Genomic DNA, 27,794 nt, shown 5'->3' on the forward strand with positions numbered 1-27,794 from the left:
AACGTATTTCTGTATGATTTATAAGATTGTTTCCTCATGGACACCAAAACACTCCCACAAGGTCAAAATTTACTGCTATTACTATATTTGTGGGGTCAATTGGTCCTCAGAACGTAGGGATTACCAGCGCACTCACACACAAATACTGCAAGTAGCCTAGTGCATTATCATGACGTAGTAGTTTTGGCGCATGCGCATTCAACAACGTAATAACATTTTGTGGATGGTTAAATGTTATTTTCCTCTCATTGTGTAGTTAGACTTTATGGTTAAAGAACTTGACTCATCCAACTAACTAAAAGTCAATCATGTATTGTGTGTAGTCTAAAAGTATAGGCTACGAAACAATCAATGTCAAGGTAAGAGGGAAGTCCGCTTTTTGCAGGAGTTTTGTGACTGTCATTAGCTTTCCAGTTGTTTGGTCAGTTCGCACTAGCAACATTCAAGTGAAAAAAATGTTTTACAATTTTCGGTTACTTTCATGAATGTGGCGCTCTTTTTTGACTTGATATTTGTTAAAGTTTGTCTATAGAACTAAACATAAAAATAAAATTGAAACGGTTTACTTGTGTATTTTGTTACCCGTGTAATTAAACTAAGCATTTTTGCTCGTTGGGGAACCATTTAAACTTTCGCACTTAACAAATCCTGACCAAATTTTTAATTGTAGTAAATAAGCCCAAAAAACATGATAAAACCATGGTTAATAAACAGACAAGCCCATCCCCCCTCTTCATAAAGTCTCTCTCCGCTCTGGAAATATTACCACTCCAATCACATACTCTGGTGTGAAACAGTGTTCTTTTTCTTGTCTGAGAGTTGATTGATAGCTTTTAGATGCGTTATTGGAAGCTTCACCCTCTGGTTACATAGCACCAAGAACATGTTTTTATTTTTTTAGACAAAATCGCACAACCTTTTCCAACCTTTTAAGTAAACAGTGAAACAAACTATCACATTGTAATTTAAAAAAGTAAAAATGTCAAATTTAAGCAGTATTTACATATTTTGGTAATATCACCCTGTAATTGTATCCCTCAGGAGTGTCTTGATTGCTACACTGGACTGTATTTTATTGATCTGATGTTTTTTCTTTTCTTTTTTCTCTCTTTTCAGCGAAGAACCACATGTTCTTCAGGAGGTGCTGAGTGCCATCTCTGAGAGCCTGCAGTCATTAGGTGCAGAGCTGAGACAGGCTGCGGTAGATACACACTGTGATAACTTTTTCTTTAGACTGGAAAGCATTGTCCATGTTTTGTCCAGATTTGTTGTGTACAGACCACTGCGACATGAAGAGGAGATATTTTCACTATTAAATGTTGCATTGCATGAGCTACATATCTTTTCTTTGCCAGTCCAAACCTGTGAAAGGTTTTTCTTTCTCAGTGAAGAGCAACTGAAATATTTACTTGACGAACATTTCACAGTTAAAGAAATTGCTGCAATGTATTCTCTAAGTCAACGAACAATCCGGAACAGAATGACCCAGTATCAGTTATCTGTGAGGCAGACTTACAGTGATATCACTGTTGAAGACTTAAAAAGAAATGTAATAGAATTTATTGCCAGTTGTCCTAATACAGGACAAAAGATGGTCATGGGACATCTTAAAGCAAGAGGTATAAGGTACGTTTCAAACGTGAGTATGTTTCAAAAAGAGTGTTACTTCTTAACCATAGAGACATGGTTTATATTCCTCATCAAACTTCTAGCATGTCATGTTACTTCTAGCTTGTATTCGCTGACTCTCAGCTGATCTACGTCTACATAGGAGTACGGTTCCTATCATGGTATCTCTATATAGACCATTCAGTATTATTCAGTAGCTTAGTGTGTTGCTCAGGAGCTAATTAGCCTCTTCCATACCCAGCTCCAGGCACCTCTCTTTGAAAGTAGGACTTCGCCTTCTGATATTCAAATCTGATTAATTTCTATTGCCAATAGAAACATTAATGACATCTGCTATACATTTGGTTCTGTTCTGTTTACCCTTGTAGCAGGGATCTTCAACCCTGCTCCTGGAGAGCTACTGTCCTGCAGACTTCAGTCCCAACCCTGTAATTATCAAGCAACCCTGAACACATCATTAGCCCCTTCTGGTGTGTTTGATTAGGGTTGGAGCTAAAATCTGCAGGACGGTAACTCTCCAGGAGCAGGCAAACAGACTAGTTGTTGTCATACAATACATCAATTTAGGAAACAAGGTTGTCTTTTACTGACATTGATATGCATAGCAACATATTTTGACTAAGGAGGAGAAACTTTTGCATGTCATTATAACAGTTCTGTTTCTAGGGTACAACAACGAAGAGTTCGGGAGGTTATGAGAGCCATTGATCCGGTTGGAACTATGTTACGTGGACTGGAACTGAATATTGTTCCAAGACGCCCTTATTCAGTTCCAGCACCTCTCTCCCTGTGGCATATTGATGGCAACCATAAACTCATCCGGTAAGACTTTTAAAAGAAGGTACCGTTTAATGTTTTATCATTATTTTTTTTTTTTGTAATTAGTAACATTATTAGTAGGTAGTATTTTTTCTGGACAACAAATTTTTTTTTGTTGTATTTTTAAGTTTTTATTTTTTCGATTATTCGTCTAATGCGGGAAAAAAATAGACAACTGTAAATACATAGCTGAGTGCTGAAGTTACTACGTCACTCTGTAGGTCAAAACGCAGAAGTGAGTTAGCATTTTAGCACTCCTGGTTCCCTCGCTCTAAAGTCTATGGGATTCTTGAATGGGTTTTTGCTAAATCGCCTGAAATAAGGTCTGTGGTTAACAAAGCTTCTAAATATTTTCACATTTTGATCTATGACATTGAACACACAGTTATAACCTGCTTGTGGTTTTTTAAACTGTATTGTGTCTGCTTGTGTTTTTAAAAAACTTTATATAGGCTTCAAAATGTATAAATTTTGGATGAACTTGTAAAGATTATCTTGATAGACAAAATGTGTAAGGGTCACAACTCTTTGTTAAACACAGATCTTATTTTTTGCGATTTTCCAAAAGTCTATGGGGAAAATGCATAGTTTTTCGATCGAGGGAATCCATGCGCCGCTAGCTTCCGAGTTGTCCTACAAAGTGACGTCATGACTTCGGCACTCTAGAGGGAATGCATTGACGTCACTTTACCGCCGGAACAACCCCTCTCAGCCTGACTGAGTGGCAAAAGATCTGCTGCGTGACTGGATTTAATAGGAGAAACTGCGAAAATGCGACTAAAACGAACAATTTGATCAATTTAAACTAAATGTTGGACTCAAGTGTTCCTTACAACTTACTAAAGTTCCAGTGATCCATGGATATTGACATGCAGCCAGGAATCGTGTTGCCTGACATTTATGTTAGCCTGATTTCGACACCGGGGAGATAAAAGCAATATAGACCTAAACATAAAGCAAATTTGCCCGTGAACTCTTTATATAAATACAATATAGGTAGGTCTAAATCCGGGTGATCACTTATATCAGTGTTATATATAGCATCATATCCTCCAGCCCTTAAACTTTATATATATTTTTTTTGGTCCGTGTTTATTAAAAAACATCCAATAATGCAGAATATGCAATGATAAATATTTAATTGATGAGTTGTTAATATATATAACAATACAAAATATATGGGTATGGTTTTACACCTAAATTCAGCATATTGACACAAAATGATAACTGTAAATCCACCTTTCGCTGACTGGAGTCCAGTTGTTTCTGTGAATTGCAGCGATCCATTTGCTCCTCTTTCTATAGCAGTCTGTAAAAATATACCTCTGATTCTTTGTCAAATCTAGTTGTACAGTCAATCGCAAAGCTCTTTCGCACTTTATATGTGTTGTGTTTGTTTTTCGCGGCATTCACGGCTCATTCAGTCTTTTTGCCACTCACTGTGAGTAACTGCAGGCACTCCGGCGACGGTGACGTCACGCGCATACCCTCTATTTGCAAATACACAATATAAAATTTAAAAAGTTGATTTATCATTTGAGGCATTACAATAATCAGCCATCATATCTATACCATCACATTGTCAACTGTTCCTGTTAAATAATTTATTTCTAATTATATATTCTCTCTTCCTCCCTCTTTTCACAGTTGGAGAATAGTTGTCCATGGGGGCATTGATGGCTTTAGCCGTAAAATTATGTTCCTGAAAGCCAGTAATAACAACAGGGCCTCTACTGTACTGCAATGTTTCTTGGAAGCTGTGCATGTTCATGGTCTGCCTCAGCGTGTCCGTAGTGACCATGGTGGGGAAAATGTAGATGTGGCAAGGTTCATGCTAGAACATCCTGATCGAGGACCTGGTAGGTGCAGTAAGTCAAGAGTATAAAATACATATATATATATATATATATATATATAAATTCTACACAGGTGTTCATTATTGTATCACATTTAGAAAAGGATTGGCTGTCATCTGTCCCTAGTTAGATTATCAGTGAATATTTCCATTGATTGCAGTTGTTTTTGTTGAATTATTGAATTATTGATGTTTCTGTTAAATTAAGATTATTAAATGTGTACATTCTCTGTCAGAGCGCAAGAGCTACATCACGGGCAAGAGTGTCCATAATCAACGCATAGAGAGGCTATGGCGAGATTTATGGTGCACAGTCATCCATATTTACTATGCGGCCTTCCGGCACCTGGAGGACATTGGAGCTCTTGACCCGAACAGTGATGTTCATATCACATGCCTACACTTTGTGATGATTCCGAGACTGAACTGGCATCTGAAGTTCTTTTCTGACACCTGGGCCCGACATCCCCTCTCTTCGGAGGGCTACAAGTCTCCCCAGCAGCTGTGGGTGGCTGGACTACTTGTTGCACCACAACAGCTCCCTGAAGAGGTATAAACAGTTCCAGATTTACTTCAATATTGAACTCTTGACCAATGTTTATATTTACAAATCTTATTACAAATTATTAACGTACCTTACTATTATTTATTTTTCTTATAGGTTGAAATGTCTGACTGGGGTATTGATTGGGATGGACCAGTTCCTGTTGAAGATCCGCGTCAACAAACTGACATTCCAATGACGCAACCAGCACTTCGAGAGATGCTGGAGGCCCAACTCCAGGGTAGCATTGACCCTATCAAAAACAGTGACTTGTTTGGTGTGGATATTTACCAGGAGGCACTGATGGTTGCTCAAAGTGTTTTGAACAACATTCAGTAGTGAACAATCACTAAAATGGATCTGAACCTCATTGTCCTACCATTCATTTAACTCCTTTAGGTTCGGAGGATGTGGATTCCAAACTAGCCATATGTATATATATATACTAGCCTTTTACTTTTTTTTTATTTTTATTTTTTTTATCAGTTTTTGTTATTTTCACCTTTTTTTAGACAGGACAGTACAGAATGGACAAAAAGCTAAGTGGGAGCCTAATTAGAGGGGGATGTGATCGAGAAAGGTCCATAAGCCGGAACGTCCTGGTTGCGTATGCAACCCACCGTTCCCTGAAGGAGGGAACGGAGGACGTAGTCGACGCGACTGAAATGGGATCACGCTAGGGAGCCTATCATCTTCGAGTACTATTGAACGAGCCAATGTAATTGGCGTGCGTGATTCGCATCACACACTCCGCCCCCGCGGCGCGGGTATAAATACGGAAGTGGATGCACGCACTAGTTGCTTTTTGCTGAGGAGCCGAGAGTAACCCGGGGTCAGCGGTGGTCCAGCGGTAGTGGCAAGGGGACTACGTCCTCCGTTCCCTCCTTCAGGGAACGGTGGGTTGCATACGCAACCAGGACGTTCCCTTTCAGTCGATAACGTCGGACGTAGTTGACGCGACTGAAATGGGATCAACCATTGAACACGCCACTAACGCTGCCACCTTCCAGTGCCTAAACCAAAGCCTCCTGATGCCCCCGCAAACTTAAGGCGGGGAAGGACAGGGCTTAGGCCAGGGAAGTCACTGCTGTTCCTACAGGACCACTGGGAAAGCGTTCCCCGTACGTTGGAAGGAAGGGACGCTGCGGAAGCCACATCCAACCCGAGGGAGGTAATGTGGAGAATACACATATGAACTGGGCGGAAACCGGGCAGTCTAACATATGGAATGTCACTGGGGTGGCTCCAGCCTAAGACGGGGGGAGACACACCGGACAGTGACGGCAGAGAGACTCTGCCGAGGGAAGACACGGGCTCACCGCAGGGAGCCGTATCGTGGAAGAATACACATATGGGGTCACCGAAGGGACCGCAACATATGGACCCAGCCTAACACAGGTTCCACACTGCTTACGAGTGGTAGGCCTAACACCAGACGTTCCGCACGTCCGACGTCGGAGGGGTGTGGAGGAACTCAACAGGGTTCAATTTTAAGGGAACTCAACTGGAGTAGAAAGGCGCACGTATCCAGTCCATAGGAGGGGAATGGCGCCGCAAGCCGACACTTGAACCGGGCTCACGGTGAAACTGGCTTCATGAGAAGGGAGCCCACGGGAAGCAGCGGTTCAACTAGGTGTCGTCCAGCCCCCAACTCTAGAATCTGTTTAGCAAAGTATATCGTCAACGCCCAGGCGGAGCACTTTACACTCATCATAGAGGAGCTCAACACCTAAGTGGACATGTTGCATCTCGGATCTTTGCCGAAATGAAGGCAAGCACTAAGTGCAACTTTGCATGGAAACAGCCTTCCCTCTCTGCTGAATTCCAACAGATATTTGAAGAGCTGGTCTGAGGTCTATTACTTGCATTCTGTACACGTCCAAGCGAATCGGACAGAGAAGCCAGGGCTGGATCTGCCTCCTCCAGGGCAGCGCTTGCAGGCTCACCACCTGCTCCTATTACGGGAGAGGTAGGAACCTTGGGCACAATCCGAGCCGGGGTCTCAGCTTGTGAGAGTTAGCCGGCCCAGACTCCAGGCGCAATACGTTGACCGAAAGCGAGCAAGTCCCTACCCTCTAGTAGAGACCACGCGAGCAGGAGAACTGATATAACAGAATTTTTAACTCACTACCTGCAGTGGCTCAGGGGCGGTCTCTGCAGTGCAGTCGCACCAGGGACAAGGCCCAAGAGGATAAAGAGGGACACAAGGATTTACAAGACCTTGCTCCTCAGGAACCTGACGATCAGAACGTGCTTCTGCATACTTCTGCAACACGATGAGCGTCGTTTAAACACCGAGGCAACATCATTTTGAGGGTGATTTAGGAAAACAGCCTACTGCAACCCATTTTGCAGGAAAGAGAGCACTGAAGTGATCGAAAGCTTTCAGGATCTCCTCAGGGGAGAAGACGCACTCAACGACTAGGTTCCACTTCTAAAGGCGTAAGCACGCTACCCAATTCTAGGGGGTGCTCGCAGAAGTGATGGTAACTAACACATGATCTTGTGATAGCCACCTGAACCTCCGCGTTCAGATGTAAGACCGCCCGGAATCTCCGGGGGAAGAACGCGTGTGCCATCGTGCCCCGTCCCCGAAAGAGTTTCCAGGGGAAGTCAGGAAGGCTGTTGAAGGGAACCAGGTCTAGTTGGGCCAATGAGGGGCAACTATGAAGACCTGTTCCTCTCCTGACATGGCACGTAGGTGCAAGTGACGGGCGCAAAAGACAGGAGCATTGCTCAACACAACATGTGAAGATCACTGGGCTTCAGGAGCATTTTCTGCTCAGCACTTGGGTGTGACAAGTTCACTGAGCTTCAGGAGCATTCCTGCTCAACACCTGAGTGTGATAAACTCACCGAGCTTCAGGAGCATTTCTGCTCAACACTTGAGTACGAAGAACCTCACTGAGCGACAGGAGCATTTCTGCTCAGCACTTGAGTGTGACAAGTTCACTGAGCTTCAGGAGCATTACTGCTCAACACCTGAGTGTGATAAACTCACTGAGCTTCAGGAGCATTTCTGCTCAACACTTGAGTGCGAGGAACTTCACTGAGCACCAGGAGCATTTCTGCTCAGCACTGCGTGTGATGAATTCACTGAGCTACCTGTGATGGACTCACTGAGCTACAGGAGCATTGCTGCTCAACACCAGAGTGCGATGAACTTCACTGAGTTTCAGGAGCAAATCTGCTCAACATGAAGAGTGATGATTTCCCTGACTTGCAGGCGCAAGGCGACCATGAGTCGCAGTCACTTTTAGAAGGCTCACTGGGGTTAAACGCATTTCTGCGGGCCCCTGGGGCCGCTGAGTCCCAGTGTTTGTCCAAGGGTAGTCCGCTCGGTTTACCCAAACACTGGCGGAAAAATAAAACCGGGGGGGCAACTGAGCGGCCCCGGAATGGTCATGACCCAGCCGGACCCAGGGGATGGAGTCTCCACTTGCCCTGGCTATAACTGTCGTGAGGCTCGATGGCGGCACGATTGAGTAAGCGGGAGGAGTGGAATAAGGCGCCCTCAGAAGCGTCTGACTCCAAGGAGGAGGTGACGGGTGAGTTTGTGACATGCAGGGGAAGCTTGCGCAACGGTCGCAATGTCTAACAACTCGAGGCACGAATGCCCGTGTAGTCGGGGGTCGCCCAGGCCCCCGTTAAAACACGCCCTTTGTACATGGCCGCTCTGTTGAAGAGGGTTTGGCAGCAGACCGGGATGAACTATAGTCACACAGGGTGAGCTGCTCTGCCACGGTCACCTCGGGACTCGATCGTGAAGCTAGCGCTGAAGCGGTCACATATGGAGGGAGCCAAAGGCTGCGACTACCATATACCCCAGGAGCCTCTGAAAGTTCTTTCAGTGGGACCCTTTCTCACTTCAACACCAGCTGAACACATTCTCATTGGAGAGACATGTTGGACCGAGTACCTCTCCAAAACTAGAAAAGAGATACTCAGCCCGTGGGCGAGATTACTCTCTTCCAGTTGACCTGAAGACCCAACGGGCTCTGGAGCACTCGAGGGGAAGGACACTGTACTGACACTCCACCCTTAGACGCAACACACAGGATGGCCTGCGGTGCGGGAGGTAGAGATCTGAAGCACATGTCTTTCAGGTCAAAGCTGCAGACCAATCTTGGGCCAAGATGGTCACGACCCACCACCTAGTAGCACGAAGAACGAGTTTACAACTGGCCTTCGTACCGGCTGGAGGAGCGGCTATATCAAATCCTTCGCCAGCAGGATAAGATAAGCACGCACAAGTCAGGAGCACTGCTCAACACTCGGTGTGATGAATGTCACTGAATTTTCAGGAGCACGTCTGCTCAACACCTAATGTGATGACTATCACTGACTTGAGCGGGGTAGCCGAGCCTGAGGTGGGGCAGCAAAGTAGAGAGAGTGGTGTTAGTGTGCTGTGCAACACTTACCTGTCTCCACAAGCGGCAGGGGGCGCGTGAGAAGGCGGATGACCGGGTCCTCGAACGCACCAAGCTGCCTGCTGGCGACCAAGGGGGAGCTGAGGGGTGTAAGGCTATACAGGGTCACACCCGCCAGACTGGCCCTCTTGGGACCCAGGAACAGATGAAATTGCTCTCTCTTTGAAGTGTGGGTACCGCTTGCTCCGCTTTTTTTTTTTTTTTTTTAGGGAGCCAGCGGCGGAACAGACACACACACAAACAAAGGCTCCACCCGGCCCTCACCCGGGGAGAGGGAGTGATCGTGCCACTCCAAGAGCATCTCATCCATTCCTGGGCGGCCCGCTCCGGAATGCTTTCGCTGTCGCTTGCCACCTGGCTTGGCAGCGCCTGGAGCGGGCTGGGCGTCTCTACTGCGGCCGGCTCCCTGCTGAGGCCTGGGTGGAGGCTGCTGCGGAGGGCCAGCAGGAGCGGCGGCCGGAGAACGCCCACGGCGACGAGCAGGCGGAGGAGCTGCCACCGGCGGCGGGTGGAGGCAGCAGCTGGCCACCGGGGCAGGATGTGCCGGATGACCTCCGTCTGCGCTTGAGCGGCAGAGAACTGTTTGATGCAGTTCTCCACCGCGTCGCCGACCAGCCCAACCTGGGAAATTGGGGAGACCAGGAACCGAACCTTGTCCGCATCCGCCATACCAACCAGGCTGAGCCAACGAAGGCGCTACTGGACCACCAAGGTGGACATCGCCAGACCGATCACGCACGCTACGACACCCGTACCCCGGAGGGTGAGGTCGGATGCAGTGCGGTGCTCACCTATGAGCGCACGGTCTGGATTACCCTCGTGCATGCCATGGGTGCCCTAGCCTGCAGCAACGCCATGGCACGCAAGAGGAAGGGGCTTGCCCACAGGCTTTGTAAGCTCTGCCCGTCGGAACGGACGAAACTCACAGGCCCTAGGGGGGAGACGAGGATCCCCCCAAAAGGCAGCGGCCGCCGGACACAGGTGCACCTGTGTCGACAGACCGCTCCAATGGAGGGACACCTCGCAACCCTTCACCGTTCCTCCATCAAGGGTAATGAGGGGGAAAAGCTTTTCAAGCAGTTTCTGGCAGAGAAAGATGCTGTTCACCACCTGATAAGCTCTCCATGCATTTCGGGAAAGAAAGGCACTGGGGCGGCGAGCTGAGAACCAGCGCGGCCCGCCCCAAGATACCAAACTCCAGATTCCAACCGAGACTGAACGGGACACGGTGGAGGTTCCACTCGAGCCCGGCAGCCTCGGCGGCCCGTTTCAGCATAGCTGATAATTCTGGATCCGGCTCGGGCAACATTGAACTCCCGGAGGGAGACAATGCAGCCGAGTCATCATCTCCAGAAGTCAGCTCACCCTCTGATGCTGCAATCGGCGTCCTGTCCTCCAGGGGAGCCCCGAGTGAAACCGCTGGCCCACCCATTACAGATGGACCAGCAGACAACACAGGAGGCTCCAGTGGTTGCAGTGGAAGGGAGGAGTGAGGAGCCCACAGGGAATGGTTACCGGGCGGGACATCCAACACTATCCTCCGGTCACCCATCCCACACAGCACCCGAGGGTGGGGCATGGTAATGGGGACTCGCTCTCCGCGAACGAAGGCGAGTCTCGCCCTCAACACTGCGACAGTCATGTTCCCACTGTGAAAACATGAGCTGTCCACAAAAGCTGTCTCAGCGTGCTGTAAGCCAAACACGTGACACAACAGTTGTGACCATCAGAGAGAGACAGGGAACGACCGCACCCAGAAACGCACGGGCGGAATGACATCTTGAAAAAGACGCAAACGCACCCGTGTTGCTCTTTCAGAAAATAGGACCGTCACCAGTGCCGGAGCACACAGGGAAATGACCGCGGCAACACTGAACAGAGAACTGAAACAGTGAAGCACTCACTTTTCCGCCCTCTAACCAGCCATCAACACACACAAACATTTAGAAATTTGTTGCTGTTAAAACAGCAGTTGAGAGCTCAAAGCTCGCGATCACCGCTGCACTCGCGCTGTAGAACACCAGCACTGGGAGAGTCTTCCTGAAGAACACCGACACACTCGCTCGTTGTAGACAACAGCACTCTCAGAGACATCAAACGATCGGCTCCGAAGCGAAAGGCAACTAGTGCGTGCATCCACTTCCGTATTTATACCCGCGCCGCGGGGGCGGAGTGTGTGATGCGAATCACGCACGCCAATTACATTGGCTCGTTCAATAGTACTCGAAGATGATAGGCTCCCTAGCGTGATCCCATTTCAGTCGCGTCGACTACGTCCGACGTTATCGACTGAAAGGGAACTCGGGACACCAGAAGCGCAACAGTGTCCTGTGTCAGTGTGCTACCCATAAGGCTATCTGCACCAATTGTTTTTCTACTTTGCACACTTGCAGATCAGACATGTCAAATGGAAGTTTGTATCTACGGATGTGTTTTTGAAATTGTTTGCTCATTTGCAATTGGTCTTTAACAGACATTTTGAAGTTTCTGTCTATGTCTCTGTCTATCTACTATTTCCAATCTACTGGCATGGCAACCACCCAGAATACCCAACCAAATAGCAACTATTCAGAATACCAAAGCAATTGCAAAGCAATACTCTAGCAACCACCCCAGGTACCCTAGAAACCACATAACATCTTATAGCATTAAGAACAATAAAAAAATAAAAAAACGATTTACCTTTCTATTGAACATTCTATATTTTAACTTAAAAATTTGTCTGGATGAACAATAATCAAACACTCAATCGTGATGATGTAAATGTATTAAAACTATTACTTGGCAACCCAGTACACTTGAGTATGTACATATAGACAAGCAGATTTACCCATAGTATTAACGTGATTGCGATAGACACTTTTTCCTATCGCTTCTATAGGAAAGTAAAGCAAAAATGCTTAACCATAACCGAGTCTAATATTACAGTAAGTGAGTGCTTTGTGTTCACAATCTGCTAATGTGCTGCTAATATATTAATTCAAAAGAAACTTCTGAATTTATTTACAATTTATCCCATTTTTTTTTTCCAATCCACCATATTGACAAAATTGCTCCAATAGGAAATTAAATAAGGTTTAGTGCCAATATCTCTGAAAGATTGCACGATTAGACAGTGCTCGAATTGAGGGGGGGGCTGGGGGGATCCGGGACCCCCCATAAGATGTAAAAAATAGAATTAGGGGGTTCCCTCAGATATTTTTATTTTAGTAAAAAATAATAATAACAAATCTGATTAAATGCATGCAATGGGTACGGTAAATTTCGTGAATAGATTTTTTACAATAATTTGTTTTAAGTTGGCTAGTTGCCATGTCTCTTTAAAATGTAGGCCTAAACGCCCCGCCCCACATCTAAAGAGTAATTTTAACTTAAAAAATGGAGAAAAATAAACCTCCACTCGAGGTCGGGAAGAGAAAGCTTCTTACCGACTTTTTTGAGGGGTAATTGTCTCTCTCTATGTATCTTTCTACTTTATATCTACCCACACCATATCGGGGCTTTTGTATTCCTTGCGTAAATTGGAAACATTTAGGCTTCAGTTACTATTTGTGACCAGTCACGGAAACTAGGGACACAAGTCGGTTCTGGGGCATTTTGAGTTATTCATAGATTCTGAGAGTGTAATATCCAAGCTTTCCAACGATGTGTAACATGTGGAAATCTGATAATATTTGGAGAAGTTGTGGCCATTTTAAAGTAGGCACTTAAAAAAGCTCAAAGAGGAGAAAACGAGCTAAAGATTGTGCAGTTCTCACCTGTCTCTGCTGCTGGGGGTGACAATAGGGCTCATTTACATCTCATTTAGATAAGCCATACCCCCTGTAAAGCTCCTCCATGTGCTTTACAGCTTTTTTTACACTTTGAATGAGTGCACTTCTGCCGCACTAGGCGAAAAACAATTGTGCTGCCCCTCTATTTGCAACGTACCAGCAACAACACACAAAGACCAATAATGCCATATAGCCTGCATATAACGCGAAACCAGCAACAACACATAAAGACCAATATGCCATATACATATAACGCAAAACCAGCAACAACACACAAAGACCAATATGCCATATAGCCTGCATATAACGCAAAACCAGCAACAACACACAAAGGCCAATATGCCATATACATACAGTATAACGCAAAACCAGCAACAACACACAAAGACCAATATGCCATATACATATAACGCAAAACCAACAACAACAAACAAAGACCAATAAGCCATAGGCCTACATATCTATAGCGCAAATAGTACGCAACGCTCGTGTGCCCAAAATGTCAACAATATTAAAGTTTATGTAGGAGGCAAATGCCTGCTGGCATTTTTCTTTAAAGAGTCATTTCTGCAATTTTCCAAATAATCACATTTCACCTCCTCAAATTACTGTTGCAAATCTCTTTACACCACTTTCTTATGTGCGTATACACACACAAATGAAATGTCCGCAAGCACATTATATCATCAGCAGGTTCAGCATCTTAAATAACGACTAAAGAGCAAATGAAGCTTAACTTACATTTCAGAAACACGCACGGCAGGCCTTCATCGCAGCAGCAAAGGTCTTAACTGCATCCTCTATTTCGATTCTCCGTCACATATGAAACAGCCAGCCACCGCTGTCAGCGAGCCGAGCCGCCGTATTGAAGCACTGAGGGCGAGCGCGCTGCGCCCATACCTCCGGTTCAGTTTCCCGAGCCCACGAAGTGCGGCGAAAACATTTTCGGTGTAACTGCCAGACGGTTCATCTCGTCTGCGACAATCTTTGCGGCATCCATCTTCATTGAATTTTGATATCAGAGAGAGCTGGCCAGAGCACAGCATAATAAGTAGCCATGTGGTTGACTTGGAGGGCGGGGGCAAAAGCGCCGGGTTATTCAGTATGGAAATACACACAGACAATGACACGCCACGCCCCTACTGCATGCTAGAATCTCCGAAAACAAGCCGATTTCAACCTCAAAATGTAAGCTTTTAAATATACCAATACTGCTATCTCAAACATGGAGAGGCTTCTTCGTGATTTCAATTAACAGATTCTCCAAAAAATTGAAAATCACCAATTTTGAAAAAAAACTCTTCTTTCTCATTTTGCTCGAAAGTTGTGCTGCCGACTTGTGTCCCTGGTTTCTGTGACGGGTCACATTTTTTTTTTTTCATTATTAATAGTCCTGGTTCTATGGGAGTGCTAGAGATCTCGACGGATAACAGCGTTTTAGTAAAGGGAGCGATCGTTGTGTGCTGTCTATGCTTTCTAATTTCCATTCAGAATTTGTATAAAACTTGTTTTTCATGCTGCCAGGACCAAATGCCCACGTAAACACAAAGTTTTAGGAATTACATATGCATGCGGGATTCACTCTTGAAATAGCAATAATTGACATTGATTGCCATGGCATTGTTTGTTTCTGAATAAAGCAGCCCTTTTCAAAAATGGTGGTTGAATAGCCTAGTTGCTGACTTGCTCACTCATAACAGTGCTTTCCCGCCACCCCTACTGGACGTAAATGTAAAAATCGCATGTGCTGAAATAGTTGAAAAATCCCCACCAACACACAGACTGACAGCCTGTTTTGTCACAATCTATATGTTTAATATCTAATAAACAAGTTACATCTATTTAATCAAGTCTTTTGGAACAAACATTATTATCACAGTCATCACAGTGTCACATAATCCACATTAATCATCCAGTTGTTTTTAGGGTAAAAACTACATTGGTAAATAAAGCTAGAATCATTCTGTTGGATGTACACTACTGTTCAAATGTTCAAGAGTCTCTTCTGCTCACCCAACCTGCATTGATTTGATGCAAAATACCGTAAAAACAGTAATTTTAACCATCGTTTCTCCAGTCTTCATCACATGATCCTTCAGATCTGAAATGTATTTTTTTTTAAATGTAGGGAAATAAATTAATACTTTTATTCAGTATGGTTGCATTAAATTGATCAAAAGTGACAGTAAAGACATTTATAATGTAACAAAAGATTCTATTTCAAATAGAAACTGTTCTTTTGAACTTTCTATTGATCAAGAAATCCTGAAAAATAAAATAAATGTTTATTACATAAATGTTTGTTGATCATCAGATCATCATATTAGAGTGATTTCAGACGGATCATGTGACACTGAAGACTGGAGTAATGATGCTGAAAATTCAGCGTTGATCACGCATTTTACTATATATTAACAAAGAAAACAATATTTCACAATGGCAGTGGCAGGAGCTCAGCACAGGTTAGCAGCGACAAGATCTCAGAAGAGGACAAATGCAGTGATAACAGCTTTATATGGGTCTACCACCAACAGCAGCTCAGCACAGATCAACAAAAGCAAAGAGCAGGTCACCAACAGCTCTGAACGGCTCAGCACCAAAACTCAGAGCAAGGAAGTTGATAACTGGAGAAATCAGTTAGAAATAAGCCCCGTTCACACTACACGCGACCAGGCGACGCGATACCATTCATTTCAATGGGGAGCTGGCGTTTTCCGGCGACACGCGCGACAGCGACCGTTGGCGACCGGATGGGGCGTGTCTGGCGACGCGACAAAGTTGAAATCTGTTTAACTTTATGCAAATGAGGAGCGACTTACGGGAGCGACAACCAATAGGAGCGGAGCGCGTATGATCCTTCTCCACATCATTGGATGTCATTCATAAAGGCAACCAGTAGTGGGAACTCCCACTAGCGACCTCATCGCCAGCCACTGGCGACATACAGCGACAAAGTCGCTTGTAGTGTGAACGGGGCTATATGGAGGAAACAGTACTCCCCGTGGCTGTACATCAATGAAAACAAAATTGGATGTAGGCCTATTGCATGTAGAGATGTTAAACGAATTTGTACAAACAAAAAAGGTGTTCAAGTGGCAGGCGAGTTATCACTGCTTTCGGAGACATTATGAAATAATTATTCCTGTGCCACTGTTAAATCTGACAGTGATACCATTCAGTGAGTCTAGAAGCCATCTGATTATTTTCTGATGTATTTGAGACATTTCAATGTATTTTGAAGTAAGTTGCTTTTACGGGTCTTCAAGAGCATTATATGTAGTGGTATATTTGCCATAGTTGCTGTTTTGGGTCTGCTGCCCTCTAAATCCAGTATTACTTTAAAAGAATATATATATATATATATATATATATATAATTATTAATTTAAAGTAATGCTGGATTTAGAGGGCAGCAGACCCAAAACAGCAACTATGGCAAATATACATAATATAATATATAATTCTTTATTAAGTGTTTTTAATAAATAGTATAGCCTATATTTATGCTTATTATGATAAAAATATATTGTATATTTTGTGTAAAGTGTATATTGCAAGACTAAACCTACATCCATCCAAGTGACCATAATAAAGGACCATTTTCATTAAAAAAAACGCGGACTAAAAAATGTTTTTTTTTTTTTTCAAATATATTGAAAGCCTTCCAGTTCTGAAAGAATAAGGACATATTTTTAAAACGAAGACTATTTTAAATAAAATAAGAATAGACTTATTGAGTTTATAGATATGAAACCAAGAAAGAAGCATTTTCTTTTAAATGAAATTCAAAGATCATAGCCGGCCAATCAAAAGAAAAAAAAAAGAAAAAAAGAAGGCAGGGCTTCGCTGTTCAAAAAAACCCCGCGAAACACGAAACTTCACTATTAAGGTGAACGACGTTAGAGACTGTTGGTAAGAAATTTTGTGCCTACTATTCTTGTATTATTTAACAGCTTCTTCAAAATAGCAACGACAGCATGATGGTAATTGCAATATATATATATATATTTGAGATTATGCATTGATTGTGCCGTGATTATGCATTTTTACCATAAATTACCGACTCAATTATCAATGTGAACATAAAAGAAGAGATGTTTCAAGCATCTGTACGCATAACAATAAGAATTGCTTATTGTGTAACGTGAATGTCAATGTTACAAAGTGTCCAAAACTAACTTGCATATAAAAACTTGGTCGGCAAAGCTTTGGTCGGGTCGGGATACAGTTATTTATAATAAATCTAACGTAAGAACTCAATTTTGGTGTTTACAGTAAAAGAAGAGGCACAGAAGACGATCAGGAGATGTCATCGCCAAATGAAAGGTATGTTGAGAGAATGTCTAATAATGGGCTCGGTATGTTGCACTCTTCCATAGTTTCTGCATAGCTGAGCAAAATAGTAACTTATTAGGCTACTCATTGCGATGTTCCCGTGCTATTTTAAATTTTTTTTTTTTTAAGAGACCTTAGAAATAGTTTGCGGTCGTTACCCCGCCTTTTCTTGTTTAGTTACGTTATTCGTTTTACCCTATTTTTTTTTTTAAACATTCACTTCATTGGAATTAAGCTTGGTAAGTGACATTTATTGCTTTCAACCACAGATGAAATCGCTAACATGACTACAGAAGGCTTAAACGAGATTTAATTACTTAGGAAAATCGAATAGCGTTTTTGTTATGACGTATTAAGTAAGTTAGGCCTAGCCCACGTTTTCAAAGTTGAACGTAATTAAAAATGTGTGGTTTTCTTCTTTGTGTAATTGGCATTGAGCTCCGTACGTTAACAATGGAGCGGTTCATTGAACTTGGACTCGAATATAAAGAAATGCGGTCGCTGCTAGGCCTAACGTTAACTAGAGTGAAATTGACAGTTTTCACAGATTCGATGGTCAATAACTCGAGCTAAACGTTGTTAAAACACAAATTACACCTATTTACATATAGGCGTCATTTACGGGGGGGACGGGTGGAACATATGTCCCCGCCACTTTTTGCCAGTGTCGATATTGTCCCCCACCACCACTTTTGAAACATCTCGCGGCACGGATGTACCAATACAAATAAAGCATATCCCGTTAACTAGCAGCATTCGTTTGTTAAATAAGAGTCGATCTCAGTAGGGGTAAAACCTTTGCGTGGCAGGGGGAGCTGCCACTCGACCAGTCACAGATATTCGCGCCTGCCACTGCATTATATGCGCCTGCCACTTGAACGTACACAATATGTAAGATATGTTTTTAAACCATATGCAGCGCATGCATATCCCCTGAAGCCAACGGGAGCCAGAACGGTACGTACAATAGGTCAATATTCACCATTAACCAAACGCTTTTCGCCTGCCTTACAACTACTGTACCCACTTTTTTTAAAATCCTGAGCACCAGTCTCGTGACATTGGCTTGCACCTGCCTCAAAATCTCTCACTGTTTTAATATACCAGACGAACCCACAGACAGTGCAATGCTGATCTTATTTACCTATTTCTCATCTTATCTTATTTTTTATTCGCTCCTTTTGCCGATAAGGGAGCACGTACGTCTCTTGGCTCCCGCCTGGGTCATACCAGCCACAAGATCTCTCACGTTTACATCTTTCAGACACTCCTAATGATATACGAGAGCACACAGACAGTGCAATACAGATCTTATTTACCTATTTCTCATCTGATCTTATGTGTTATTCGCTCTTTTTATCCGTGTGGGAGTGCGCTTGTGGCTCTATTAAGCGTCGCGCCAGCCAGTAAGCATCGCACCTGCCACACGATCTCTCACTGTTTACACCTACCAGACACTCCTAATGATACACGAGAGCACACAGACAGTGCAATACTGATCTTATTTACCTATTTCTCATCTTATCTTATATTTTATTCGCTCTTTTTATCCGTATGGGGGTGCTCGTGGCTCTATTAGGCGTCGCGCCATCAGCCAGACCTGCCACACGATCTCTCACTGTTTAAACCTACCAGACACTCCTAATGATACACGAGAGCACACAGACAGTGCAATATCGATCTTATTTACCTATTTCTCATCTTATCTTATATTTTATTAGCTCTTTTTATCCGTATATGGGAGTGCGCTCGTGGCTCTATTAAGCGTCGCGCCAGCACTAACTCATCGAGTTGAGTAAAGTTGGTAATAAATTCACAGATTCGAACTTCCCGGGTCAATTACTCCTCAGCTAAACGTTGTTACACAAATGACACCTCTTTTTAATCGTAGATACGATACGATCTTCGCCCGTGACGTCACGACGCGGTTACATGCGCTCTGGTTGGCAGAAAAGTAATGGCCGTTTGCCGCACAGCATTATAAAGACATAAGTTAACCCAAAGATTGGGTACTGTACTGTACTGTGTATCATCTGTGTACATACCCTTATACATTAAGGGCAAATTATTGTATTTTCTTTGATACATTTTTACGTAGGCTATATGTTAACCAATGTTATATATCAGAGATAAGATCATTTTGATTCAAAATATAGCCCATGGACAAATTGCACCTCTATTTTACTCTAGTTGTAACACATTCACCAGTTAAATCCTTAGTTAAAACAAGTAATAATCGTAATTATGACTTATAGGCATCTAAAGATTTGTACGCCTTCATCGACTCTCTGGTAAACATAGATGGCCTGTCGATGAGATACAGGTTGATGTCGCCGAATGTCAAATCTGGCCATGTGTCTGGGCTTTTGCTCCAATCCTCACTCAGGTGATATGGATCAGGCAGAGAACATGAACCCTGGTTATATAAAAGCTTAACCTTATATCTCCTTTTAGCTTCTTCGTACAAAGAATTATCATATGCTGACAAAACACAGGTAGACTGCTGCATATGTTTTGGTTCTTTCTGCCAACCAGTTCGCGCCCACGCCAATATCGATTCGTGACATCACTTTTGACTCCGGCGAACATCGCTATACCAGTGCGGATTAGAAGCCAGAATCTTCGACACGCTTGGCCAAGATTCTGCCACTGGACCATTAGAGTAGGCTACGTAACATAGGCAGATCTATTATTCACGTAAAAATTCACGATAACAACATAGGCTATATTAGATCTCACTGTACGACCAATTAAACCCAAAGTTCCTTCACATTTTTGGTCGGACATCATCACATTTTTGTATACAATTTTTATTTATTTACATCAGTAAGCTACAGGACATCATCTTTCAAAACATGACCTGCGCGAAACAGAAAAAATAATGAATGAACTCTAGAGCTCTGCCCTCATCACTGGCGCTGTTGAACTGATGCTGGTACATAGAGTCACTGTTCTGGGAACCCCTTCATTGAAAAACCATATTTAATAGTTGTAATAACATTACAGACTGGTATACTCAGTATATGTCTTATCAGTATGTATTATTTCTGGATTCTTTTACAGTGAACGTTTACAGCATGTTGCGTCAATGCTTGCAAGGGTGTCAAGTCTTTTAAATGACCAATCCTTATTGGATAATTCGACGACTACTACCCCTCCCTCCACACCAAACGTCCTCCCTCCTAATTCTGCTCCTACTAACCCGATGCTCACGAGCCCACTCACACCAGCGAGCAGCACTCCAGCCATTGCACACACTCTTCCCCATCCCCCCATGCTTGCTCCTTCTTTACTTTCGAATCAGTCCCATTCACTTCCACCTTTTTATCCTACAACCCATGCTCCCTTTGTACCGGCTCCTCAAACGTCTACAACAACCACACTCTCAAGGCTTTTCCAAAGTCCATATCCTCGAAGAAGAGAAAGACTACGCGGTCTTTTTAACAAGCCAGTGTGTGGGCCATGGGAGCATGTTTTCTTCGGTTGTGCACTAAGATCTACAGATGCAGTTCCAACAGCGGAGGAGACCCTGATCCTACAAAGAAATGGACTTGGCAGGAAAGTTATAAAATTTCCAGTGAATGGTTCTGCAGCAGATGTAAAAGTTAAAATTGAAGAAGCTTTTACAGCCTTCCGTGCTGTCGGTGGGTTTAAGATAATGAGGTGCTGCAGAAGCAGGAAACTAATTGACTTGCCAGTCCCATTAGGAGGCTACACAGTGTCATATTTAAAAGAAGATAGTGGACTAAACAGAGCTGTCGCCTATGTTGTGCCTCTTCAAAGTGACCTCATCTTGACGGCTGAGGAGGAGGACCTCAGTCAGAAAGTAAGATATATATAAAATATATGTTGTGCTTTTGTTATTGATAAATGTAGTCACATAAAAGCATTAATTCCTTTGCAGGGGACTATGGAAAAGGGTCATTAATCATAGTGGGTGGGTCAGATTCTAGGACATGCCTTACTGTGCACTTCTAACAGACGTGTGTAGTTGTGAACCAACCATTAACACATTCATTACTGGTTGTAGGATGAGGGTTTTGGAAAAGAGCAGTGCAGGAGGTGTGGACAAGAGGTCGCCATTCACCTACTGGTCCAACATCTAACACAACATGAAAGGTCAGTCCCTAATCACTAGATATTGTCAAAATGCTGTTTGATAAAATGCATACAATTATGTTAAGTACATCAGGGACAGGCAACATTGGCCCCAGAGTGCAGAGTCCAACCCTGAAGAAAAACTGTTGTTGTTGTTGTTGTTGTTGTTGTTGTTGTTGTAGTAGGTGAATAAGCAGATGTAGCTAGAAATGTAGTCTACAATACAAATGCTTTGGTGTACAAACACAGAGGGAATCATGTTGATTATTCAAAATTGTTATAAATTATTTGGAATATTGAAAACTTGTTTTTGGATAATGCAATTACATTAATCATACAGTGTTCAACAAATAGTTTAGACCACCTGTCATAAGAGAAAAGTAATATTATGAGTTTGACAAAAACTTGTGTAATCACAAACTGGAAACACTAAATACTCTAGTAGAATTTTTGTGTTTTCATTCCCAAATTTAAGACAGCACATTCAACTTTTCTCAAAAGTAACAAGTAGTACAGAAATGTAAAAAATGATTTTGGTATTCACCAGTACTGTTTGTTTAGGGCATCTGCGGCACAAACCTTACATGTTATCACTACTGAGTGGTAATTAATACAGGACGAAATGATTAATTGATTGTAATATTAAGTTAGCTACATCAAGTTAATCTGATTAATGTATCACAATATTCATAACTTACATAACATAAGTTATAAATAATTATTAATATTTCCCTTTTGAGATAATTTGCTACAGTTATATATAAATATTGTTTTCTTTTGTGTTAGACCCTCACAGTTGGACCATCCTCCATTGTAAGTCTTACAATTATGTACTCTATGTAGCATTACTTATGAGTTTTTACTTACTTTGTAGTTTACTAACATATCATTGTAGCTGTAATTTATAGTGTTTCCTTGTTTATGTCCTTGTGGAAGCATTGTTCTTCTTTTATTTACAGGCATTCAGACAGGACTGCGACGTACAGCATGCGCATGGCGCTAATGCATGAACACATGGTTGCATACAACACTCAAAAGGGTAAGAATACTTCTTTCAAATACAGACTCTCCTAATATTAGTGCATAATGATGCATTTAGGAATTAAGCTTATAATGGATCTTTTTAAAAGTTCACATTGTTATTGCCAATGAAATGTAACTGATTTTTTTAGTAAGGTTAAACATTAATTATTAGTCAATCAAACCCCCTCTCTTTAGTACTCACATGGTTTTAAAGGGAATGACGTCCATGTTTAAAAACATATGTTATTCCTGTACCCCAACTAAAAGTCAGTATTTATAAGTTAAAACATCATAAGCAAGAAATCAAACAGAGCTCTGCACTGCTTATCTAACTGAGATCTTAAGTATGTTAGTGCTAAGTTGACATTTAATGGGCCGTGAACTTGACACCTCTGAACATTTGGAGTTTTAGCAGACAGTGTTAGTTTGTTCTCTGGCAAATTGACCCTTCGCTAAGCCCCGACCTCCCTAGTTACTGTTGCTACGCCTGTCAAGCTTTCATGGCTGCCACGTCTATTACAGTGTGTATGCACCGGTGTCAGACATTCCCAAGGAGATAATTACTAATCTTTGATGAACAGGTAAAATATCTGAGAGAGCCTGACTAAAGGGACTGAAGTATGCATTCAAGGGATATATCCACGACATAATATGCAATCGAGTAGAGAATAATTTCATAAAAATTTAATCCAGTGGTGGTTTTCGGGCGTGGCTAAGCGAAGGGTCAATTATGGCTGTACCTAGTTTAAGTGTAACAGTGAACTGTGGCTTTACACTATGGTTAATCTTTCAGTGTAGTAATTAAATAGAAAAAACTGTATTAGTATAAATTACAGTGCCCTTTTCTTAATAATGAATTAATGTGGTATTATTTGATTTGCAGCCGATCCAGTAAGAAGTGTTCTGGTCCCTCAAAGCTTGACTGAGGGCCAGTTTAAAACATTTATCGAGGAAGAATACCCCCAACTGAAGAGCAAGTCATTCGACATGTGTAGAGTCAACAGACACCGTGTAGTAATTCCACTGACCGAGGGGACACCTAGAGCAATACGAAACAGTGGAGTGCTGGGGAGGTCAGCCCTATACCTCCGGCCAAGTGTAAGCTCACTAAGGTTTTGTAAAAACTAAAATGCAATCATCAATTTTTTTAAAATTCTTTTTCATGTATTGTTTTATTACATTTAACAGCAGCCTTTAAACAACAATGAAGGTTACACCATTTCAGTGGTAAGTAACTAATACAACTAATGTATACTAATCAGTCAAAAGACATTCATTATAAAATTTGGGTTGACATTTTTCGTATGTTTACAAATTTAAGGAACCCACTGACTCAGCAACAACAGATGACGAATTGGTGAGGAAAAATATGTATCCATGACTTGAGTTATTATCATGTGTCACTTATATCTCCATTCCTAATTCTTGTTTCTGATCTGGTGTCAATGGGAGTTATTACAGTTGCTAAATCTCTGTTTGTCTGCCTGTTCATGTGTAGGTCATCAATGAAAGTGATGATTCCCCACTAGGTCATCATAATGATGATGATGATTTTGTTGATGTTGATGAGGAAGTGGTAAGAAAATAATTATTATATTTACATAACATAATGACGTAATTATTGATGTAATATTTAATTGTTTTGAAGAAAATGCATATGTCTTGTTTATCTGCTTTTTACCATATAAAGTGCTTGCTACTAACCGGATTATAATGAGGCCGTTATAATTTATACAAATCTGTCAATTAAAAGGTCATCATTAACAGTGATAATTCGTCAGAAAGCCATCATGGCGGTGATGATAATAGCACTTCTGAAATGGTAAGACCATGATTTGTGTTCTTTGCTTTTATCTTTTCATTCTTCTATGTCTGTGTGTGTGTGTGTGTGTGTGTGTGTGTGTGTGTGTGTGTGTGTGTGTGTGTGTGTGTGTGTGTGTGTGTGTGTGTGTGTGTGTATAATATATATATATAATCTGTACTTCATTATTTTATCTTCGTTTTTTTTTTTTTTTTTTTTTTTTTTTTTTTTATTTTTTTTTTTTATACTTTATTTTTATAGTTTCATCACATATATACAAAAATTATAATTAGTAAAACAAACAAACACAAACCAACGAGAGAAGAAAAAAAAAAAAAAAAAAAAAAAAAAAAAAAAAGAACAATCTGGATCACCTAAACTTACAATTCAGTGAATGAGATACATCAACTTCAGACCTCTTCTTGTCGTTGGGATGTAAATACAGTCCATTTTCCCCAATTATTTGTGCATTGATCCTCTTGAACTCTTATCTTATGAGTCAACCATTCCATTACACTTATTTCAGACACTAGTTTCAGCCATTCATCTCGTGTTGGGGGGTCCGGCTTGTACCATCTTTTCGTAATGGCCTTTTTACATGCTGCTAACAAAATTTTAAACAGGTATCGGTCTTCTCTTGACACAATGTTTCTTTTCATATTACCAAAATACAGCACTGAACATGACTTGGGTATATCATAACCCAAGATTTCAACAATAACCAAGTGGACATCCTCCCAAAACTGTGTAATAACAGGACAGAGCCAAAAGACATGTGAATGGTTTACATTTACCGCTCCACACTGTCTCCAACATGGTTGTGGTACTGACAAAAATTTGCTCTTAATTTTAGGTGTAATGAAAAATCGTATTACATTTTTCCAACAGAATTCCCTCCATATACGAGACGATGTGGTAGATTGTTGTGTATTCCATATATGTAACCAGTCTTCTTCAGATATATTCATACCTAGCTCTTTTTCCCACTTCTGCTTGACATATGACGTTGTATTTCCCTTCCTCTCCATCAGTTGCTGGTATAATGTAGATATTATTCTGTATTTCCTTGAGTTGTATATTCCTATTATAGTTCTAATTATACCGTTTTCCCCCAGATTTACTTTTGGTTTTACTTCCTTCATATAAAAATACCTTAATTGTAAGTATCTGAAATGATCCTGATTGTATAATGTAAAGTTTTGTTTCATCTCTTCAAAACTCATAAAATTCCCGTCCTTCATTACTGTACACAGTGCTGTTATTCCATTCAGTCTCCATTGTTGGAATCTCTGGTCAAGAGTATTCGGGGTGAAGTGCCTGTCATAAGCTATCCATCTAAGTAGAGGGAGATCTGCCTCTAATTTATATTTTCGTATTATGCTGAACCACAATTTTAATGAAAACTGGGTGATAGCATCTATCTGTTTAAATAAATCCTTAGCTTCCCCTTCATCCCCAATAAGACTTTGAATTTCCCTCCCTTGTACATACTGCTCTAGGTTTTTCCATTTAGCCTCATAATCCTTAGCACACCAGCAGACTAAAGGTCTAAGTTGTGCTGCATGAAAATATTCCTTAAGATTTGGGAGCGCCATACCTCCTTCATGTTTTCCAAGCTGTAAAGTTTCATATTTGATTCTTGGCCTTTGACCATTCCATATAAACCTAGAGATAACTTTATCCCACGTTCTAAATTGATTCTCTGGAATCTCAATAGGGAGTGATTGGAAGAGGTAGAGGAGTCGAGGGAGGAAGCTCATTTTTATAGTCTCTATCCGGGAACTAAAGTCCAGAGAAAGGACATTCCACCTCTCTACATCATTTCTAATGGATTTATCCACTTTAACATAGTTGGTCTCATATAGATCATCCATTCCTCTTGTTAAGGTAACCCCAAGGTATTTCATTGTATTTGCATTCCAATTGAGATTGTATTTTTGTTGTATATTTTTGGATGGTAGATAGTTCAATGATAAGATCTGTGTTTTGGCAAAGTTTAACTTATAACCTGAATAGACACCGAACGCCTCGAGTTGATTAATTAATATTGGAAGGCATGCGTCTGGGTCTCCTAAATAGCAGATCACATCATCAGCAAAAAGACCAATGATGTGGTCTTCATCCCCAACCCTTATCCCTCTCAGATCTGTATTCTGCCTAATTGCTTGCGCCAGGGGCTCTATAAAACATGCGAACAGCGTTGGTGATAGGCAGCAACCTTGTCTGGTAGATCTTTCTAACTGTATACTCTCAGTTAGACTCCCATTAATTTTTATCCTAGCAGTCGGCTTTTGATAAAGTGTCTTAATACATTGAACAGCCTTCTTATTCAATCCAAATTTTTCAAGTGTCTGATAAAGAAATGCCCAATTGACACAGTCAAATGCCTTCTCTGCATCAAGACTTATCAAGGCTGCACTGGTATTGTTTTGCTTAACGTGTTCAATAATATGTAGGGTTCTCCTTATATTGTCATGGGTTTGGCGCCCCTTAATAAAACCCGTCTGATCCTCATCTATGATGTCGTTCATAAATTGTTCAAATCTCTTGTTCAAAATTGAGGTGTATAATTTATAATCTACATTAAGTATAGAAATCGGTCTGTAGCCTGAGCAGGTATCCTTATTAATCCCCTTAGGGATCACTGTTATTACTGCTTCCTTCCAGGATGGTGGTAGTTTGCCATGGTCAAGTGTATAATTAAATGATGACACAAGTAATGGTATAAGTTGCTCCCTGAATGTTTTGTACCATTCAGCTGGTAGGCCATCACTACCCGGGGATTTTTTCGCTTTTAATCTACTGACTGCTTTCTCTATTTCTGATACTGTAATGGGTGAGGTCAAAAGGTCATTTTGTTTTTTCCCAATTGCTGGTAAGTCAAGATTCTCTAGAAACATTCTCATTTGGTCAGTAGTGGATGATGGAGGTTGGCTGTACAGATTTTTATAGTAGTTCCTAAAATTGGATTCAATCTCTTTGGGTTCATATGTCATCTGGTTTGTGTCTATATCTCGTATTTTGTGAATTGTTCTATCAGCCTGTTGCTTTTTTAATCTTTTTGCTAGTAATCTGGTAGCCCTTGGTCCCACTTCATAATATGATTGTTTTAAAAATCGAATCTTCTTTTCAGTTTCTATACTTAACATTTTATCAATATTATCCCTAGCTTCTTTAATTTGAGGTAATAATGAGGAATCGCGTGTGCTCTTATGTAGCTGTTCAATTTCAGATAGTTTCTCCTTTTCTCTCTTAAATGCTTCTTCTCTAGCTTTTTTAATAGACACTGTCTTAGCTATAATTTTCCCTCTCAGGACTGCTTTAAGGGCATCCCACAGAATGACAGGGCTAACCTCTCCATTGTCATTTACAGCTAGATATAGTTTAATCTCCTCTTTAATCTCTTCAGCTATTTTTTTATGATTCAGAATTCCAACATTTAGTCTCCATAATTTACTTTTCTCTTGTGTTTTCAGCTGGAGTTTTAG

The 27,794-nt window shown here is 41.7% G+C and overlaps 2 protein-coding genes across 3 annotated transcripts; both read left to right on the forward strand.

Moving 5' to 3' along the window:
* Positions 1–241: 241 nt before the first annotated feature.
* On the forward strand, positions 242–27,794 carry LOC143741342 (uncharacterized). Its single transcript, XM_077233766.1, has 11 exons — positions 242–370; positions 17,331–17,375; positions 20,448–21,210; positions 21,415–21,503; positions 22,269–22,295; positions 22,442–22,521; positions 23,389–23,603; positions 23,694–23,732; positions 23,827–23,862; positions 24,004–24,081; positions 27,783–27,794. Exons 2-11 carry the CDS (start codon positions 17,356–17,358, stop codon positions 27,792–27,794), a joined length of 1,359 nt encoding a protein of 452 aa, XP_077089881.1. The 5' UTR covers positions 242–370; positions 17,331–17,355.
* Positions 1,065–5,432, forward strand: LOC143741334 (uncharacterized). 2 transcript variants are annotated; one of them, XM_077233764.1, is made up of 5 exons: positions 1,065–1,639; positions 2,296–2,451; positions 4,096–4,307; positions 4,540–4,853; positions 4,965–5,432. In XM_077233764.1, exons 2-5 carry the CDS (start codon positions 2,324–2,326, stop codon positions 5,184–5,186), a joined length of 876 nt encoding a protein of 291 aa, XP_077089879.1. In that variant the 5' UTR covers positions 1,065–1,639; positions 2,296–2,323; the 3' UTR covers positions 5,187–5,432. The 2 variants fall into 2 exon arrangements, with proteins under 2 accessions (XP_077089879.1, XP_077089878.1); XM_077233763.1 differs by having other exon boundaries at positions 1,065–1,626.

This window comes from Siphateles boraxobius, unplaced genomic scaffold, assembly GCF_051911475.1.
Source record: "Siphateles boraxobius isolate OS27281-9 unplaced genomic scaffold, OSU_SipBor_1 189, whole genome shotgun sequence".
Lineage (NCBI taxonomy): Eukaryota > Metazoa > Chordata > Actinopteri > Cypriniformes > Leuciscidae > Siphateles > Siphateles boraxobius.

Bases quoted from the DNA above. Each gene is read 5' to 3' on its own strand.
- LOC143741334 (XM_077233763.1), top strand. From the start codon at position 1,445: ATGTATTCTCTAAGTCAACGAACAATCCGGAACAGAATGACCCAGTAT. The intron at 1,627-2,295 runs GTACGTTTCAAA...TTCTGTTTCTAG, and splicing joins CTTAAAGCAAGAGGTATAAG to GGTACAACAACGAAGAGTTC. The intron at 4,308-4,539 runs GTAGGTGCAGTA...ATTCTCTGTCAG, and splicing joins ACATCCTGATCGAGGACCTG to AGCGCAAGAGCTACATCACG.
- LOC143741342 (XM_077233766.1), top strand. From the start codon at position 17,356: ATGTCATCGCCAAATGAAAG. The intron at 21,211-21,414 runs GTAAGATATATA...TACTGGTTGTAG, and splicing joins AGGAGGACCTCAGTCAGAAA to GATGAGGGTTTTGGAAAAGA. The intron at 22,296-22,441 runs GTAAGTCTTACA...TTTTATTTACAG, and splicing joins CAGTTGGACCATCCTCCATT to GCATTCAGACAGGACTGCGA.